This window comes from Silurus meridionalis, chromosome 2 (genome assembly GCF_014805685.1).
Source record: "Silurus meridionalis isolate SWU-2019-XX chromosome 2, ASM1480568v1, whole genome shotgun sequence".
NCBI classification, from domain to species: Eukaryota; Metazoa; Chordata; class Actinopteri; order Siluriformes; family Siluridae; genus Silurus; species Silurus meridionalis.
In genome coordinates, this window is record NC_060885.1 from 12,373,768 (window position 1) to 12,394,800 (window position 21,033).

At 37.7% G+C, this 21,033-nt stretch overlaps 1 protein-coding gene across 2 annotated transcripts in view; it reads left to right on the top strand.

Annotated features, from left to right (window-relative positions):
• dntt (deoxynucleotidyltransferase, terminal) overlaps positions 1 to 21,033 on the top strand; it is a 123,638-nt gene that overhangs the window by 45,207 nt on the left and 57,398 nt on the right. For both annotated transcript variants that reach the window (XM_046863732.1, XM_046863733.1), the window contains one exon: positions 17,705 to 17,807. In XM_046863732.1, the coding sequence (XP_046719688.1) occupies positions 17,705 to 17,807 (103 nt within the window). The remainder of the gene's footprint in view (positions 1 to 17,704; positions 17,808 to 21,033) is intronic.

Sequence of the window (21,033 nt, forward strand, 5' to 3'; positions counted from 1 at the left end):
AAACACAGCATGTGCATGACATGTAGACCCAGGTTTAGAATTAAAGCTGTCTGCAGATATATTTTTATTTACAATACAAAAAGTAATTGCTGCAGTTATTATAGTTAGGTAAGTATACTGAGAAATTGCAAGAGTATATGATCTATAAGCCAGGCAGAGAAAATGGTGTTAGTGTCTGATACATAGACGTTCCTCTAATTCTTTTGTCTCTGTAATGCTAAACTGAGCTGATCAAACTTCCTATCACACAGCCATGTTACATTATTACCAGCTATACCGAGTTCTTCCAATCTGCCATTTTGTGCATTCTGGTGTCACTCGTTGTGTGGGGACAGCTATCAATGCTGCTGAGAAGTTTCTGACATTCCATTATTAGAGTGTAAAGGTAAGGTGCAGCATCCCCTAAAGGCCCTGAATCACACCTCATACATTTTATGCAGCAGCAGTGCTGGTCTGCCATTCACTGGTCATAGCCTTGCTTGTCTTATATTGTGTTTATGATTTGCAAACACTGAACACAGTGGCATTTACAAATGGAAATGTTTATTTCTTTCTAGTAAAAGTTAACAGGTTCAGGAGAATCTGAGACTTGAAGGAATCTAGTGACTTAGAAACACAACACTAGGTATGATATGTCTGAAGGGGTTTACTAGCTTAAGCTACAATTATAAATTTTTAAACAGGCTATTTGTTACAACTTTCCAGGTTCACTTCAACATTTTTAGAGCTTACTGAGGTTATATTGTACTGCACTCAATTCCCCTGTTTAATATTTAGGATCAAGCAATCCCACTGTCAATCAATGGCCCATTTATCAGTCTTTTACTTAAGCTGTTACTACTGACAATTCAGTGGTCCACTCTTTGGGACCATTTGATTACACTGCCCTCCCTTTAGAACCATCCAATTACATTGTTCTTTCTTTAGAACCACCAATTACATTGTCATCTCCTTAAGACCAACCAGTTACACTGTCCTGTCATTAACAAAAACAAAATACACTGTTCTCTTATTATCACTAACAAGTTACTCTGTCCTCCTTTTGGGACCAACAGATCACACAGTCATCTCTGTTGGACCAACAATTTTGTCATAATTTTTTATAGAAGTTATATACCATATACCAGTTATGTTGTCCTCTTTTTAGGATCACTCAATTATGCTGTCCTCTGTTTATGATCACTTACTTATACTGGCCTTCTCTTTAAAATCTCTCACTTATGATGCCCTTTCATTAGTATCACTTAATAACCCTCTCCTTCTTATTAAGACCACCCAAGTACAAAAGTCATTATTCATAGTAAAGTTATTACGATCACACAGTTACACTATTCTTCTCTTTAGCACAACTTAGTTACATCGTCCTCTCATTAGAACCACTCAATTACACTCTTGTGTATTTAGGATTACTCAATTACACTGTCCATTAATCATTCTTTAAAAGTTTTACATTAAAACTAAAGTTCAAGAACATTTGCTATAGTTAAACCACTGTTGCTGTATTGCTATTTCAGATCAAAATCCTGATGTTTGAAGTTCACAGTACCAATTTTTTCTTTCCTATTTTGAATGTCAAATGTCAAAAGGTGGTAAATGACGTTATTGCAAATTTACACTTACAAGACTTTACAAATGTGGCATCATTTCTACTATGGGTGTGAGACACACCAAGTTTTTAATTTCAGATTAATTTATAGAACTTTCAGCTCTACTGGCCCATTCATTACATCATTCACTGTTTAACATCTCCCAGTTTACACAGTCACAGTTTTAGGACCCTAAAATTACAATGATTTGTATTTTTATTTTTATTTTTGACTGACTCCAGGTCACGAATGTAACCATGGTTCCCTAAGGGGAATGAGACGCTGCATCAACAATGTTTTAGGAATGCTTCCGCATTGTCCACGCTCTGAATCACGTGTGTAATCAGTCAAATGGAAAAGCGCAGCTGCGGGGTAACGTCACGACCTGGAAGCTATAAAAGCACATGAAAGGGAAGGAAGCTAGCAGTGTGGCTTCGAGATGTAGTGTCTCGTTCCCTCTGGAAACCATGGTTACATTTGTAACCTGGAGACGTTCCTCTTCAGGAACTCAAGCTGCTTCAACAACACTTCGGGAATGAGTGTCTAATACTGCAATGCTGACCAGTCCCTGCTTAGTGTGGAAGAGCAAAGCTAGGTCAAAGGACAGAGGGACCAGGAGTGGCACTAAGGTCAAGGCTGTAAAACCTGACAAAGTTCAGCGTGGTGGACTAGCCTGTCTTGGAGGAAAACTCCAGAGGACAAAGACTTAGAGGCTGCCACACCCCGAGTTCTGACCCCGAAAGGAGCGGGGGTAACCAGAGGACTCTAGGAGGATGAAATAGCATCCACAATCCCTCTGCTCAACGTCTGCTTGTTCGCAGGGAGACCCTTCCTCAAAAACTGTGGAGGAAGTCAGAGCAGCTGTTTGTCTGCTATGGCTCAGCAGACAAACAGCTGCTCCGACTCCCTCTACAGTTTTTGTTCTGTGGACGTATATTGGTCCAACTACAAACCCCAGGTTCTAAAATAACACTTCGCCTCAGCGAAGCGGGGCTAGAATCGCAAGAAGCAAGAGCACCCTCCTCGAAGAGTGCTCTACATTCGCAAAGACATGCGAGCGCAATTTGTGTAGTCGGCTCCCTTGAGAACTGACCTAGCATGCTCCGCTCCCAAGCAAGCAACTCAGCCGAAGAGAATGCTTACTTTTAATTTTTTTTTATATATTTTTTCTGGACATTTACCACTTACCATTAGACAAAACACACATAGAGAGCTTCATGAACAAACAGAAGCTAGCGCCGGCTTCACTCCATGTGATTTTATAGCTTCCTGGTTATGAGGTCAGGCCGCAGGGGACTTCGACGCTTTTCCATTGGACTGATTACACACGTGGTTCAGAGCGTGGACAATTTGGAAGCATGATGCTGCACGAATTCCTGAAGGGGAACACAGTTTAACTGACTACATATTAGGACAAAGATTTATAGTGTGGAGTGTAAAGTATATTTACTCTGCTTTTAAATTATGTTTGTCAGTTAATACATTATACAATTACTGGCCATACTAATGTTTTGAAGAGGTACTAATCTGTTATCATTAGTATTGGCTGGCTAACTTGTTGCTAGCACTACTTGCTAATGTCCACTGGCTGGTTTGTTGCTAAGCGACTATTGTCCGCTACTGCAGTGCATTTTTATCTGAAAATGTAGCAGTGGCATGAATGTTCACAGAATCAGTATTAACAAAGACCTGTATCTGTTTTATGAGCATTACATGTTCTGACAGAGCAAACTGTGTTTTTGTTGCATTTTTCTTTACTTTTTCAGATTTTTCATGTTGAATGTCCTGAGGTGGCAAATGACTAAAACTATCACATATAAGGCACAAGAAATGCTGCATCATTTCTGTGAGATATGTCAAAAAAGATGCAAGGCATGTTGCTGAAGTCTTTAATCTCCAGTGGTACATTTTTCCAAAAACCACTGGGAATTGGAGCTAAACTAAAGAAATATGTAAAACGCATTTACTGTGTACCTTGTAAACCAAGTAAATATTCCTCCTTGGCAGATTTTAACAGTATTTGGATATAAAGATGTCAAAGGCCATGCAAGCTTCTAACTATCCCACTCCGAAGTGTTTGCTTGTCGCGCAATAAGCTCTGCATTCCTGTAATCTCACCACATGTCAGGGTATGTGTGTTTGTTTGTCAGGTGTGTGGTGTGCCAAGCCTCTGTTGACAGTACTGACATTACTCTTATTGAAGAAACATCTGTGCCAGAGCAGCTTGCAGACAAGCATAAAGAGGATTAAAAATAGCTATCAAACTGCCTCCATTGTCAGAATAATCTGAAAGGGTCACCAGGTATTAAAAAAAATCTGGACATTTAATTCTATTACAAAAATAAATAAAAAAAAACCTCCTTGTAACCCTTCATGCAGATGTTTTTGAAAAATGAAACATCTCGTCAGCCGTATTATTCATCCAGCACCTGTGTGAAACTGACAGGACGACTGGAGTGTGTTTTTGTAACTCAGCAGAAGTTTTAACTGTACAGTAATTATTCATGCCTGCAGGCGCTTTATTGCCTTGTCTTTGGCTGACATTTCTTAATACTGTATCTCTTTCTGGATGAATTACTACATGGCTAAGTCTACATCTTCATCTATTACTGCTGTCATAACATGGACAAATGTGCCATTAATGATCCATTTGCCAGTTGCTCAAAAGTATACATTGGATTACGTGAGATTCTAAAGATATAGAACATTAACCATGGCTTTTAGTATTGCCTTTGACCATCACACCTCTTTAAAAGCCTGGAGCTTTATATCTCAATAGTCAACATTGTCAAACATAATGTATATTGGTTTATAAAACAAGATGAGATGGGCTGTAATACGGAACTAAGCAACATAATTACTTATTGCATCCTATTCTAAAATATATTTGTGTTATGCCAGACCATTATCCCAACTAATCTTTTTTTCATTTAAGTACGACATATTTTATCAGTTTATAGTTATGCTTAAGATATGACATATAAATGTGTACCCCACCCCCTCTCTATTTTTCTCCTCTATCTCTTTTAAAGTTAAGACAGCATGTCATGTTATCATCCTGAAAACTTTCTTATTTTAGAAAACTTAATTTTAGTAATTACTTGCACTGGAGACTCCTTCCTACAAGTTCCTGTGCAATATGCTATAATAGAAGAGATAAAGTGGTAGAAAAAGCTCTTCAAAATGATCCTTTCATATAAACTGCTCTCATGTAGTGCTATAATTGAAAATGAATCGACATCTTCGGAACAAACGTTATTAAGTATTTAACAACACTGTGGTGCTACAAATATTAAAAGGGCACAACTCTCATTGTTTTGCATTATGAGCTGCCTAAAAGAATATTTTGTCACATATATCATAGAAATGTGGGATTACTTGGAATAAACACTAGTAGCATTTACAGTAGCACTGATAGTGTTGATGCTGATATTAAGGCAATAGGTGGTGTAACTGAATGTTGTAATTTATGTCTGTGGAAATAGTGCGCTCTCTGATTAAGTGCACAATTTACAATTAATGCTTATTGCATTTAGAATTGGTGTTCTAAATAATGCCACAAATCTCGTTTGGGACAATGCACAGAGTAGAAATGCACAACGATATGTGTGCTACTAATATCGGTGTAATTTCAACCGTAAAAATCAATTTCTCTAGGTAAGAAAGGAGATGAACTATGTGAGGAATAACAAGGAACAATGATCTCAATATTCCATGCAGGGTCTTTATTATTCATCTGTATTTTCACCTTGTCATGGCTTAGCTTGTAAATATGTATGTATATTTTATATGCAAGGTAGAGGAAATGCTGAATTATTTAAACCCCCCATGTGCAATGCTTATAAAACCCAACAGATGTGTGTCTTGAAGCTGAAAACAACATGAGTCAGGCTTTCTCGTATGTTTGCTGGTTTTTGACAAATCCTAATCTGCACCATGTTATTTTTTTTAAAACCATTTATGCTAAGGGCTTTGCATTGTAAAGATCAGAGCAATCACAGAGAAGGCAGATCAGGGGTTGAGGGGAGGGTGGTGGAAGATGCTTATTGAAGTCTTTCTGCTGATTAGGGCTGATTTTTTTAGGCGCACACAGCTTCCATTATAATTAAAACTGAACTTCAAGATGTAAGAGTTCAATCAGCACATTAATAAAAAGTAACATTAGCTAATGTTAATACTTCAGCAATGTTACAGAAATGACAATTAAGAGTTGATATGATATACTAAATACAAATAAATCATATGAATGATGTTCTTTTTTAATTGTTAGTATATTAAAGTAAAAAATTATGGAATGTCCACAGGATTACTTACTGTAGTTTCTTATTGCCATGCACTTAATTTTATACAATAATTAACACTCTTCCCTACACCTGCTTCTCTTTTTTCAATCTATTGTATTTAAAACAACAAAAAAGCAGTTTGTCATGTTACTAAGAAAACAGAACACATTCTGAAGACTCTCTAGTGGCAGAAAACTTACTGACCCCAATAAAGCTTAGACACTGGAGACTACTTCCATGAGTGTTAGATAAACATATCCTTACATAAATGACCCACTGAAGAAGCTGGAATAATAATAAATTACAATAAATACACTAATATAACCATATAATTTTTGTTAGAATTAAACTATTGCCAGCTCCATGCTGTTATAGAAAATCAATCCACCTTCATTTTTGAGAATTTTATACTGCTGTGGTATTAAAATGCTTTCAAAATGCCATTGTTTCCCCCTTGGTTGCTATTAAGACAATCTTTGTTATTAAGGGTAAAAAGATTTCCTTTCCCCTGGTTGCTGTTAAGGGCCGACATGGTGAGCACTTCAGTGAGTTTTGCCAGCACAGCAAAAGTCTGAGCAAGAGATTCTCAGCACGTTTGTTTTAGGACGGGGATCATGTGTTTGATCCTGCCATTGCATCATGGCACACTTAATTGGAAAAAGAAGAGAGTTTTGATACCCCAGCACTGAAAATGGAGCTTTCAAGCTGCTCTGTCTCAGGGCACATACCTCATACATTAAACATAAAGGTAAAAAGGTAAAACGCAGGTAAAAGGAAGGAAAAGTGCTAAGATTCAGGAAATGAAGACTAGATTTTTCCCCAGGGTCACTTCTTAGAGAGAGTACATTTTCAACTGAAATAGTTGGGACAACAGTCAACTTTAAGTGTGTACAGACTGAAAGGTGGTGGTGCTTTATACTTGTCACATTTACGGCACAGTAAATGTAAAATCCCAGCAAAGTTAGGAGCTGGAGTCAGAGCGCAGGGTCATCCATAATACTGTACCCCTGGAGCACTGAAGGTTAAGGGTCTTGCTCAGGGGCCCCAAGAGTGGCAGCCTGGCGATACCAGGGTTTGATACAGTGGCAAGAAAATGATAAATATGAATAACAAAAAAATTTTGGGTCATAAATTGTGATCTCATCCTCAAAGTCACAGGTTTAGACAAACACAATGTGCTTAAGCTAACAACAATTCTAATCTTTTGTCTTTATTAAACACCAAACATTAAATATTGACAGTCCTGCTGAAAATTTCATTCCAATGCTTTTTTAAGGGGTAATGACCTGGGTTGTGTCTGCTTCTTCTAAAAAAAAACGCTGTATTATAACTTCAGTGGTAAGAATCACTTTTCTGCTGCATCTTCCAACTTCTACTGAGCTGCAGCTGAGTAATATTATTGTGTAGGATATTTCAATAAAATTGGGAAAGTGTTTTATAGGTCAACGATGGCAAGTGGTTCACGCTCAAAAGCAATGAGTGTGTAGTGCTCTGTAGTGTTCTTCCATTTTTTCCAAACATTTTTGGAACACCGTTTTTGGTCTTTAAACACTATGTTTGTGTAATGTTGTCTGTATAGCAGACTCATCATCAGAGATGTTAACCAGTTTCACTGATTTCTTCAAATCTTTAACTGTCAGTCAAGGGTTTTTTACCTTATTGAGAATTCCGAGGTGTGCATTTTGAGTCATCTTAGCTGGATGGCCAATAAATCATCCCTATTTCTATAAATAGTTTGTCTAACAGTGGATAGATAAATATCTAAGCTTCGAAGGAACTTTATGCAACTCATCATTTCTTTCTTGTAAGTCTTCTGGGAAATCTTTTTAGTGAGGCATGGCTCACATCAGCAGATACAAAATGTTTGAGTGCTTTTTATAACTCAGATTAGCTCTAACCCACATGCCAGATTTGTCAAAATCCAATTTTACTTTTTATTGTTAAAACCATTAGCCTAGAGTTTTGAACAATTTCTTCAAACTGTACTTCTTCCTCTTCTTCTTCTTCTTCTTCTTCTTCTTTTGGCTTCTCCCATTCGGGGTCGCTATATCATCTGTCTCCATACCCCTCTGTCCTCTACTGCCTCTTTCAACCCAACTACCTACATGTCTTCCTTCACCACATCCATAAACCTTCTCCTTGTTTTTCCTCTTTTCCTTCTTCCTGGTGGCTCCATCCTCAGCATTCTTCTACCGATATACCCTATGTCCCTTCTCTGCACATGTCCAAACCATCTCAATCTCGCCTCCCTCACCTTGTCTCCAAAACGTCCAACATGCGCTGTCCCTCTAATAAACTCATTTCTAATCCTGTCCATCCTCATCACTCCCAACAAAAACCTCAACATCTTTAGCTCTGCTACCTCCAGCTCTACCTCCTGTCTTTTACTCAATGCCACTGTCTCTAAACCATACAACATCGCAGGTCTCATCACAGTCCTATAAACTTTCCTTTCACTCTCTCAGATACTCTTCTATCACAAATCACACCTGTCACTCTTCTCCACTCACTCCACCCTGCCTGCACTCTTTTCTTTACTTCTCTAACACACTCTCCATTACTTTGCACTGTTGAACCCAGGTACCTGAATTTTTTTTTACCTGCAACCGCACCACTCCACTGCCCTCCCTTCATTCACACACATGTACTCTGTCTTACTTCTACTGACTTTCATTCCTCTTCTCTCCAGCGCATACCTCCACCCCTCCAGGCTTTTCTCAACCTTCTCCCTACTCTCACCACAAATAATAATATCATCCGCAAACATCATAGTCCATGGAGACTCCTGTCTGACCTCGTCCATTCAACCCGTCCATTACCACTGCAAACAGGAAAGGGCTCAAAGCCGATTCTTGATGCAGTCTAACCTCCACCTCAAACCAGTCTGTCGTTCCTACTGCACACTCCACTGCTGTCACACTGTCCTCATACATGTCCTGCTCCACCCTCAGATACGTCTCTTACACACCTGACTTCCTCATACTGTACCACAACTCCTCTCTTGGCACCCTGTCGTACGCTTTCTCTAAATCCACAAACACACAATGCATCTCCTTCTGACCTTCTCTATACTGCAACATTCTCAAGCAAATAATACGTCTGTGGTGCTCTTCCATGGCATGAAACCATACTGTTGCTCACAGATGGTCACCTTTTCTCTCAGCCTGGCTTCCACTACTCTTTCCTATAACTTCATGGTGTGACTGATGAACTTTATTCCCCTGTAGTTACTGCAGGTCTGCACATCTCCCTTGTTCTTAAAGATCGGTACTAGCACATTCCTCCATTCCTTAGGCATCCTCTCACCTTCCAAAATCCTGTTAAACAATCTTGTTAAAAACTCCACTGCCATCTCACCTATACATCTCCATGCTTTTACCAAAATGTCATCTGGCCCAACCGACTTTTCACTTTTCATCCTTTTAATCGCTGCTTTCACTCCTTACTAATCCTATGCACTTCCTGCTTCACCAACTCTACACCATCCAAACTTCTCTCTCTCTCATTTTCCTCGTTCATCAGCTGCTTAAAATACTCCCTCCATCTTCTCAAGACACTGTCCTCACTAGTCAACACATCTCCATCCTTTATTGCTCTAACTTACAGCACATCCTTCCCAGCTCGGTCCCTCTGCCTGGCCAGTCGGTACAAATCCTTTTCTCCTTCCTTAGTGTCCAACTTCTCATACAGCTCCTCATATGCCTTTTCCTTGGCTTTCGCCACATCCCTCTTCACCTGCTGTTGTATCTCCTTGTACTCCTGCCTACTTTTCTCATCACTCTGTCGATCCCAATTCTGTTTTGCCAACCTCTTTTTCTTTATGCTGTCCTGCACTTCCTCATTCTACCACCACGTCTCTTTGTCTTCCTTTCTATTTCCAGATGTAACACCAAGTACCTTTCTATCTGTCTCCCTTATCACTTTTGCAGTAGTTGCCCAATCATCCAGCACCTCTTCACCACCACCGAGCCCCTGTCTGACCTCTTTCCTGAATCTCACACTACACTCTTCCTCATTCAGTTTCCACCATCTTATTCTTCTTTCAGTCCTCACTCTCCTCCTCTTATTCTTCACCTCCAAAACCATCCTACAGACCACCATCCAGTGTTGTCTAGCTACACTGTCCCCTGCCAACACCTTACAGTCTCTAATCTCCTTCAGGTTGCATACAACATAGAACATACTCCATATGTGTGCACCTTCCTGCACTTATGCTCCTCCTTCTTCTTAAAATAAGTATTTACCACTGCCATTTCCATCCTTTTAGCAAAATCTACCACCATCTGCCCTTCCACATTCCTCTTCTTAATGCCATACCTACCCATCACCTGTGTTCCTTTACCTACATGCCCATTAAAGTCTGCCCCAATCACCAATCTTTCATTTCTACCACTTCGTCTAATACATCAAATTTTTCCGTCTCCTTCATCTCACAACCCACTTGTGGAGCATTAGCACTGATGACATTTATCATCACCTCTTCCACTTCCAGCTTCACATTCATCACCTTATCAAAAATTCTCTTCACCTCCACTACACTCTTACTAAACTCTTCTTTCAGGATCACTTGTACACAATTTCTCTTTCCATCCACCTGTTTAAACCCACCTCTAATGTTCCTGTACCTGGCCTTACTCCCTTTTCACTTCTGTCTCTTGAACACACAACATACCGTAATTTCCGGACTTTTAAGCGCACCCAAATATAAGCCACACCCACTGGATTTTACAAAGATTTTTATTTTAAACATAAATACGCCGCACCTGTCTATAAGCCGCAGGTGTCTACACTGAAACTAATGAACTTTACACAGGCTTTAATGAAAGACAGTGTCTGTTACACAGCTTGTATCTAAACAGTAGCCTACCAAGAAAGTCATTGTTCACTGTCTTCTCCTTCCTTTCACAACAATTTCTCTCGGGAGTTTATCTTTTGGCATCGTTGTGCGTTTAAAAATCACCATCTGTGAAGCTTTTCTTCCGATGCAGTGCAGCTCAGAACACAGGTGAAGTGCGTTTTTCATGCCCGGTTGTTTTCAGCGTGACGAATGATTCGCATTTCCTGTTGACAGTCTGAGTGAGCAGCAGGTCAAACGTCAGAGGAACCTAATCCATATTTATGATGTGGTGCGGCCCGATTCAGTGGGAGCGCGATTTAATATAAAGAGTTTAATTTGTTCACCTGAACCCGTTCAGCAATTTTATTGGTCTAATGTTATGGGGCTCAGTTTTTTTGGCGGCATGAAGCTCGTGAAACCGGGAAAAACCCAGGAAAAATGCATAAATTTGCCGCGGGGTTCAAAATGTGGGAAAAAAGTAGCGGCTTATAGTCTGGAAAATACGGTATCTACCTTTCTCCTCTCCATCATATCAGCTACCTCTCTCCCCAACAGTAGCCAATGTGTATATACTATGTGTATCTTATTGCCAATTCTTTAAAAAATATCCTATGCTGGAATACTGGGTGCTCCTTGAATGTGATACCAGTCTATCTAACGGCACCGTACACATGCTGGGGAATAGCCTCCCCACAAATTGCAGTGTTTTTGAAAATTATGTTTAGAAATTTGTGAAATCTCTGTTAATAGTCAAATCAGAGAACAGACTAACTATTAAAAACTAAACACTGCCATCGAGTTGATGCTGACTCATGGTGACTCTGTATATATTTAGATTTTTTATCATAGCATGTTCATGGTATGATTTGGATTCAGATTGTCAGCCTTTTCTTCCATGTAGTTAATGCTGGTTTTGCCACTGTCATGTGACTCCACCATTAACATTGATCCATACAGCTGCTGCCCAGCATGCCATCCTAACTTTTGCCCTGAATCCACAATTTTGACATTAACAGTCTTTTTCAACTGGCTTTTTTTATATGGTGAATCATTGATTTTTGGTTCTGTTTCTGGCTGGTGGTCCAAAAACAATTGTGAAGATTGATAGCATATATAAAATATTTTAGCCAAAAAAACATCTTTGACTTTTCCGGGAAAATGAGACCTGCCGTAGATTGAGGAAAAAAAAAAAAAACACATTTAAAGCAAGATGGAAATTGCTACAGGAAAAATCGATGTTTTGCTATGGCCATTCCAGTCTCCAGACTGAAAGACAAAATCAAAAAGACAAACATTCACATGTAAAAATCTATAAATATATATAGAAGCTTAAAATGCTTTGAATAGAAGAGTAAAAAAAAGATTATTAATACTGCTCTCTAATATGTTTTAGCTCAATAAATTGAATGAAATTAACACTCTAATAAATGAATGTGTTATCAGTATTTATGCAATAATCACTGGGAATGTATTTTGTATATTATTTACACACAACTGACTTACATAATAGTATTTTAATGTGGATAAATAATCAAATTACTTTAGGCAACAGACTATCACAGAAAAGAAAACGTAAGACACCAACTAAGCATTTGAATAGAAGGAAACAGACATTTCCTTACATGTTGGTTAAAGATGTCTGCAGCAGTCTGATAATGATATCACTTGTACACTTTCAAGCCCTGTATTTTGTGTGTGTGTGTGTGTGTGTGTGTGTGTGTGTGTGTGTGTGTGTGTGTGTGTGTGTCAAACCTCTATTTCGAGCTTTATTTTCCAGGCTCTGGCAGAATTGTGGCAGGTTTGATGTAGCAATGCACAGACAGAAGGCATGTCAGCATTACACACTTCAAAAGGCTGTGTGGAAAAAAATAAATGCTTTCCTTAAATCCAATGTTATTTTGATATAATGCGTTTTCAAAATTCAGGAATCCAAGAATTAACAAGCAAAAATACATAAATGTAGTGTGATCATAATATTATATACTAGTTTAATGGTTTGTAAAGTTATACATTTTAATCAAATTATTTTTATAATATAGTACTGAAATAATATTTTATAATATTACTGATAATAAAAATGATTCTGGAACTACAGAAAAAGGCCTCAAATCAAATTGCTACACCTTCAGATGTTAGCATTCTGGTAGATTACACTCTTACATGTAGGTCCTTCTGGAACCTGCATTGATTTTATGGATTAAATAGTAAGGAATTGTTTAATAAAATGTAAGAAATGTTCATCAAAAGTATTACTATACCAGAGATTTAACCTACAGTTATATTTTACCCCAGTGTGTTAGTAAGTAAAAGCTGTGAAATTGTTGGCTTTTGCAACATGCTGAATAGAAACAAGTCACTTGATGCATTCCAGGATGTTTCCTCCTTGTCAATTCATTCAGGTGTTTGCTAGCGCTGCTGTGCTTTTTACAGGCTGAGGTACTTTAGCATGAGTCCATGCTCTATAAGCAACCAGAATTATATCATACAAAATAAAAGGATATAGCATTATATAGTAATCTGACCATCACCCTACACTGTATACAAATTACAAGATAAGATTTATATTTAAATCCAAAAGCACTTGAATTATGTGTACATATTTTCTATATGTGCACATAACTCAAGTATGTAACATTCTTGATCCCACTACTAGCTAGAGTTTTTCAACAGTAATAATAATAATAATAAATACTAAAAAACTTTCTAGTTACAATTACTTTGGATTTATACAATGCTCTCTTGAAAGCTTTACTTTTAAATTTCTTTCACTGTATTTCATATATTCTATATTATTTTTTATATATATTACACAACATTAAGGCATAAAACATATATATCTCCTAGTCGACACACTCTGGTATGCTTATTGGTACCTGAAAAGGTAAGTACACTGAGGGTACTGATGACACTCTTGTTTAAGACAAATAAGCCATCTCTAAGATAGGTTGTTGTAATATATACAAACCAACCAATTCACAAATTGAATACATAGACAACTGGGATGTACGTTATTGTTCTTATAAAGCCTAATGTTAAAGTGTGGATAGATCTGGTATTTTTAATATGCTGACTATGAACTCATCCATATATTGATATTTCACTCTCACAAGTCATCCCTGCTAAGCTGACCCCTTTACTGTAGCTTTCTGTCTACTTTCACCTCTCACTTTTACACTCTTGCTGTTAGCCTGTCAGGGGTTGGTGAATTCGAGCATATAAGCAAGACATGTGAGACACTGCACCCATTTACTCTTATTTTTCAGCTTATTAACTGTGAAATACATGCCTGTGCTTCTGTTCATCCTACACATCATTATCAAAGGGCACATTGCAGCATATTTGGCGTGCTCTAGGCTACAAAGATCATTGGATTTAAGTGGATTTCACCACAAATATTCTACATTAGGAATCCAAAGTTTCATGCCATTCTTTTGAATCCTTTACACTCCTAGGCTCAGGGCAGTTTTGGGTGTAAGAGCCCAAAGATGGCTCCAGATATCCAGTACAATCATAGTATGTTGTCATTAACTTTGCTCATTAAAATTTACCAAGTTATGTTGTCTTTCTTGCAATGTCTTTGCAAGGCCAATTCTTTTTGCTACAATTTACACTTAAAACATATGGTATAGGATTAAAGGATGCACATTATCAGGATCAGAGGATCAGAATTTCAGCTTTCATTTCCTGATATACATTATCTTACAAATGTGAGTACACTCCTCACATTTCAGCAACCATTTTAGCATATCTTTCAAAAGATATTTTAGAGTAGTCTATGCGCACCTTGTAAAGCAGATTTATTGTCTAAAAATAACTTAACATATAGCCATTATTGTCTAAATAACTGGCAACAAAATTGATACAATGAAACAACAAGTTATAACAGCTGTATGTCATGTTACCATGCAAAGCGACATGTCCTATTCATCATGTTCTTGTGTGTATCTTGCATTAGAGCAGTTAACATTTGGTGCTTTGAGTACAATTTTCTTATAATGACTGGACACTGGATATTCAACATGGCACCTCATGGCAAAGAACTCTCTTTGAATCCTCTTTGAGGATTTGAGAATTAGAATTGTTGCTCTCCACAAAGATGGCCTAGGCTAGAAGAAGTCTGTAACACCCTGAAACTGAGTTACTGTACAGTGGCTAGTGTAATACAGAAGTTTTCAAAGATGGGTTCCACTAGGCATGAGTGCTGCAACATTGATTTAGAGGTTGCAGAAGCGGAAGGTCCGCTAGTCACTGCTCAGATCATATGCTGCACACTGCAACAAGACGGTTTGCATGGCTGTCATCCCAGAAGGAAAACTCTTTTGAAGCTGGCTCACAAGAAAGCCTGCTAACGGTTTTGCTGAAACAAACCTGTCCAAGTGCATGAATTATTGGAACCATGCCTTGTGGTCTGATGAGAAAAAAAAAACTTGTTTGGCTCAGATGGCTTGTTTGGATTAGCAGGTGTGGTGATAACCTGGTAAGGAGTACCAAGAAAATTGTCTCTTGGTGATGGACTGACCAAGTATGTCTCCAGAACTGAGCACCTGTGGGGAATCCTCAAGTGGAAGATCGAGAAGCGCCATGTGTTTAACATCCAGCATGTGTCTAACATTCAGCAGCAACAACCGTGATGTCATTATTGAAGAGTGGGAGAGGATCCCAGCAACAACCTGAGACCAGCAACAGCTCAGGTGAATTCCATGCCCAAGAGGAATAAGACAGTGCTAGATAACAATTGTGCACACAAATAATGACACTTTGACAGTTTTGACACATTCACTTAGTACTCACTTTTGTTGCCAGTTATTTAGACAATAATGGCTGTATGTTGAGTAACTTTTTTAGAAGACAGTATATTTGTACTGCTATACAAGCTGCACATTGACTACTCTAAAATATATCCATATATATTTTCATTTCTATAGTATCTCTTGAGAACATAATAAAATAGTTGCTAAAATGTGATGGGTGTACTCACTTTTGTGAGATACTGTATAACCTAGATGTGATAAATAGTGCAGAATATGGCACCTCTTGTTTGAACCCACCCAATTTTCAAGTGATCAAAAATATTAAAATATGTGACTGAACGACTAGATTGATTGTTTAAATAATTAATAGCTCTGCATGTTTTTTGGTTTTATTGGTTAATTTGACCGCTCATTAACTAAAATCATTTAAATTGTTTTACAGTTTAAAGGGTTCTTATCAAATTATGTGAGAAACCCTGGTTTATAGCACCAATAGTACTTTTGCTCAGCTAGAATTGTTCATATTTGCTATCAAGATTTAGAAACAATTGGGAAGAACTCAGCTATAGTCTATTATATTTATAATACACCATTAAACTGCATAGTTTAATCAGAGATTTATTAAACAGCTCATTACACCAAGTTCTATTTAGAAAACAGTTCAGTTCAAAATACAAAAATAAATCAGAACTACAGATGAACAAATTAACAAGGGCAGACAAAACCGCCAATAATGAAAAGTCTAAGTTTTAGATTACCAGGATGTCTAAAACGAATAAACAAACAGGTCAGAATAGCAGATGGCGAAGTAGGCAAAACTTCACAAAGATTAATTAAGTTGACCAGGTAAGCTATGTGAACCCTAAAGGTAGGATAGTACTGAAAGACTTTTGGTGGTGTGGAGTGAGATTATCAGAGAAACATGTCACAATATTCAACAAAACATTTATATATTGACTTTGGCTATTGCTTGTAATACAACTAGCATAGTAGCTAGCAAACAAATTGACTAATATAAGAACATTGAAATGCTCAATGAAATAAAAAGCCACTTAATGCTGTTTTAACATAACATTTAATATTTAGTGCTACAATTAAACTAAACAGTTTACTAGCTATTAACCTAATTATACAAGATTTATTCAAACCAAGGTAGCCCTACATTTCTTAGATAAACTTCGGAATTAAATATACATAAAGACTCAAGTCAAATAGTTAGTTAGTTACTATTTATTTTTCAGCTCCAGATGAAGAGAATGTTCTGCTGATTATGATCATATCACAATCGCTAACTTGGGAAGCTTTCTAGTTGCAGTCTTTGTTCTTTTCAGACCACAAGGGGTGCCTTGCAACTACCAGAAGCATGGACTTGCTTTTTGCTGAAGAAATTCAATAAACTTCATACACACATGGCTCCCTTATGGTTTAGCAGCTGCCTGTACTACTTATAGCAAGAAATGGCTCTGCTGAGACTGGGGAAAAAAGAAATCAGAAAATTTAGTCAGCACCTTGCAAAACACACATTTCACTTGCTCACAAGGTTAGAGAAGTTGGACTTCTGAATTATAGCCAGAAAAAGTTGAAACAAATATTGGAATCACTGCAACTCACAAAAGCTTGTAATGAAAATGAGAGTTCTTTTATAGTGTGTTGAAAGACAGGATGTGATCTCAAGCCATGCTTTTTAATTTACACAAAACTTTGCTGAGAGTAAGAGTAAAAAGAGGCAAAAAAAGCAAGGTTAGAATTCTGAGAAGCAGCTTATCCATTTCTACTGCTAGTTCTGGTGTTTTTCACACCTTACTTCTTTTCTCTGTGAGGTGTTTAAAGACATATTTTCAGAAAGTTTTCAAGGCTTAGAGAGTATACTGTGAAGGCTGCACATGTTTTCCATGGTGTGGTATAAAATCTTTATTTAGACGGTCGAACTGTGGTTAAAGAAACTCATCAAAATAATTTATTTGTCAGATACAAATTACATACATGAACGAACATAGTAAAATGTAATGTAGTTAAACAAACCAATAACATACTCAGATATGATCAAGTAATATAATAATAAAAATGAATGAAGCTGACTAGTGTGGCAACTTATGAATGTTAATAAAGGAATACACATGAACAATGATACATCCTGTTGCTATTATGCCATCATTATGTGGTCAAAAACTGTGTGTATGTGTGTGTGTGTGTGTGTGTGTGTGTGTGTGTGTGTGTGTGTGTGTGTGTGTGTTTATATATATACAGAGGAAAAGAATTTGGGCATGATGTTGATTTTCTCCTTACTGTACCTGGGCATGGTAAAGAAGATGGACTTCTTCCTGCAGTGATTGATCAACTCAGGAGTCAGGTACTTTAACATTGTTCGGCTTTTAACCGCAAACATAAGGTTTAACATTTTATATTTACAATATTTTTGCACAAACCTTCAGAGAGAACAACATGCAGTACTTTGAAGGCTATCAATAAATCCATTGTGACACTGGTTCACTAACTCAAGAATACCTCCATCTATATTTTGGAGAGGTAATATATTAAAATAAGCAATGGAAATGTATATTTTTGCTGCTTAAAGATGTATGTCGTTAGTCGTAGTTTGAAGACTGCTAGTGACTGCTGCTCTGACATCTTGGGAAATTCATTTCACCATCTACATGCTAGAAAAGAAGTGTCTTGATTCATTATACCCTGGGGAATGGTGGGACCAGCTGAATAGTGTTACGGGATCAGGTGGCATGTGGCATTAGTGTGTGGTAAATGCTTTGAGGTAGGAGGGTGTTGGTCCAGTTTTGGCTTTGTGGCAGGTTTCAGTGTTGAACGGTGCTCAGAAGCAGACCTGCCAGAAGAAAGTTGTGTAATGTAAAAATAACGAGGGGTTGAACAAGCACCCAAGTGGCCTGGGTAAAGGAAACAAATTCTTCTAATGTTTTAAAGCAGAAATTTGTGCCACATTAGCAATGTGAGAGGGACGGTATAGTTAATTGTTTATTGTTGCTACAACATTACACAAAGTGACCGAAGGTTATATCTGAGAGTTGCCCATGGAGGTCACAAGATCCTGATGTGAATGAATCACATGGGATGAACATCTTAAAGCACTTTCAATGTGCTTTATTTCAAAGTGTTGTGTGTTGTTACATGCTTTTCTTGCAGAAAATGAAGAAAAGTGTCAAGTCCAGTTTTACTGTCCCTTCAAACAATTCTTTCTTTTCTAGAAGTTTATGATATTTAACATATTTTCTTGCTATCAGTAAAAAAAACTAACACGTCTTACTAATATGTGCCAATTTATAGACTCAGTGCTAAGACAGTAACCATACTTAAAGCTTTTCATGTGTTTTCGTTTTTGCTGCTTGTTTGTTTGGCCAATTATTTCGGGTGTGAATAAAAGTACATTACACTGAGAGAACAGCATTCCAAGTGTAAAGCGACTCTTTGATTAATGAGTAAAAGAGCCCATCTGTTCCAGTTTTAAAAAATTCATTTATTTACCCTTTCTTTGTGTGAGTGAAATGAAAAAAGTGTTGTGTAGTTGGCAAAGACTGGATTTGAGCTTTCCCTCTGAATAACAAAAGATCATTTCTCTTATGCCTTATATAAATGGCTGAAGGCTTCAAACTAATGGGTTTCTAAAGAGTTAGATCCAGGGGTTCCACTCCCACTTGAGAAACTTGGAACAGAAAAAAGAACAAATCAACACTTTAGCCTCCTAAGACACAAAAAAAATCTCAGTCTCTCCAGTACTATGAGAATTTTCACTTCTCTTCTCAGGAATTTGGCAGAGTTCCTCAGCAGATTTTTTCTCTGCAAAACTGTTTAACTACTGTGGCAAATTTCAGGCTTCTCACATTTTATGGTTTATCTCCCACAGACAGAATTCATCTATCTATCCACTCATCCACTTATCCACTTATCCAATAATCCATCCATCCATCCATCCATCCATCCATCCATCCATCCATCCATCCATCTATCTATCTATCTATCTATCTATCTATCTATCTATCTATCTATCTATCTATCTATCTATCTATCTATCTATCTATCTATCCATCCATCCATCCATCCTTCCATCCATCCATCCATCCATCTATCCATCTATCTATAATGGATGGCATATGTAATATGATTAAAATATCATGGTGTCTTAATATAACATTATCTCTTTAAAAAGTTTCACTAGTGTGATTATGGGTAGTGATCTCTCAAGCACAGGGATTTGCCCTTCCTATTGTTAGTGAGTAGCTCTTTGTATCTATGTGTTTTTCAATTCTGCATTCTTCTACTTCTGAGTATGAAATTCTAAAAAAAACCTAACCCTAACTTTATCCAACAGTAATTTCTTACACCTGGATTGAACCTGCAGGGAAAGTGAGAGATAATAGACTGCAAAAGAAAAACATTCTCAACCCCTTGTAACCTCTTTTGATTTTAAATTAAAAGGAAGCTACTTTACAGGCATGATTTTGTCTAAATGTTCTATCTATCTTTCTATCTATTTCAGAGTATACTGAATTACAGGCACGTATGCACTCCGAATGTGTAAATGGCATTGCCAATATTTAATAGAATGATGGACAGATTGTTGAATGGTTGATGAATGCATGATGGACAGATTGATAGATGGATATTTCTGGACAAAGCCCAGGGAATAGACAAGGACCATAGCTGAATACATACTCACTTAATGATGCAAGTTAATTGACTGATTAGGGAATTTGATGACAGTGGGTGAAACATATCTGTCAAACACTTCCCTAGAACAACTTTCAATTGTTGATTTCTGAAAACTCTTGAGAAGAAACATGGTAGAACAGAAGGAGAGTTGAATAAGGTGTTTTGCAGGATCAAAATATTTCTAAATCTGGACAATTTTTTTGGGAACTTGGATGAAGGAGGAAAAACAGATCTGAGGAAAGAGATTGTAAATGTGACAGTGGAGTGTCTTTGTCTTTGGAGTTTGCATTGAAAACCTCAGTCCTAAATAGCATGGAAGGATAGCAAGTGTGGGAAAGCATACGGAAAGGGTATGAACGAATACAAATGGAGCAGAAATGTCAGAGAAAAACAGCAAACAAAAGTGGGGAAAATTTAGCAGCAGCTACATAGGGAGCAAGCAGGGTGAAAAGGAATGATGGAGAGAAAGACTTGTCAGCAACTAGCTCCTCTGAGAAGAGAGTAGTATACGAGGGGATAATGAGTGGGAGGCGTTTGATAAAATGCAGTCAGTGGCAGAAGCTGCACTGGTAATGCTGTTGCCTACTGCCCCCCTCTCTCTGTCATCTCAGAGTTTAAAAATCTCAGAGTTTAAAAATAACCCAGCACCCACCCACCTCTCTTTCCTTGTACTTTATGACTCTCTCTCTCTTACACTCTCTCACTCACTCTCTTGCCTCCTCTACCTGTAGTCCCTGCTGGTAATTAGCCCTGTTAACTTTACTTGGCAGAAACTATTCTTTTATACATGAAGTTTGCCTCCGCAGGTCTCCCAGGGGCAGACGAGTCTGGTAGGGAGCCGCTGATTAAGTGGAGGTAGTGGAGGTCGTCATACGTCGTGTAACCTTGTCATAGCTTAT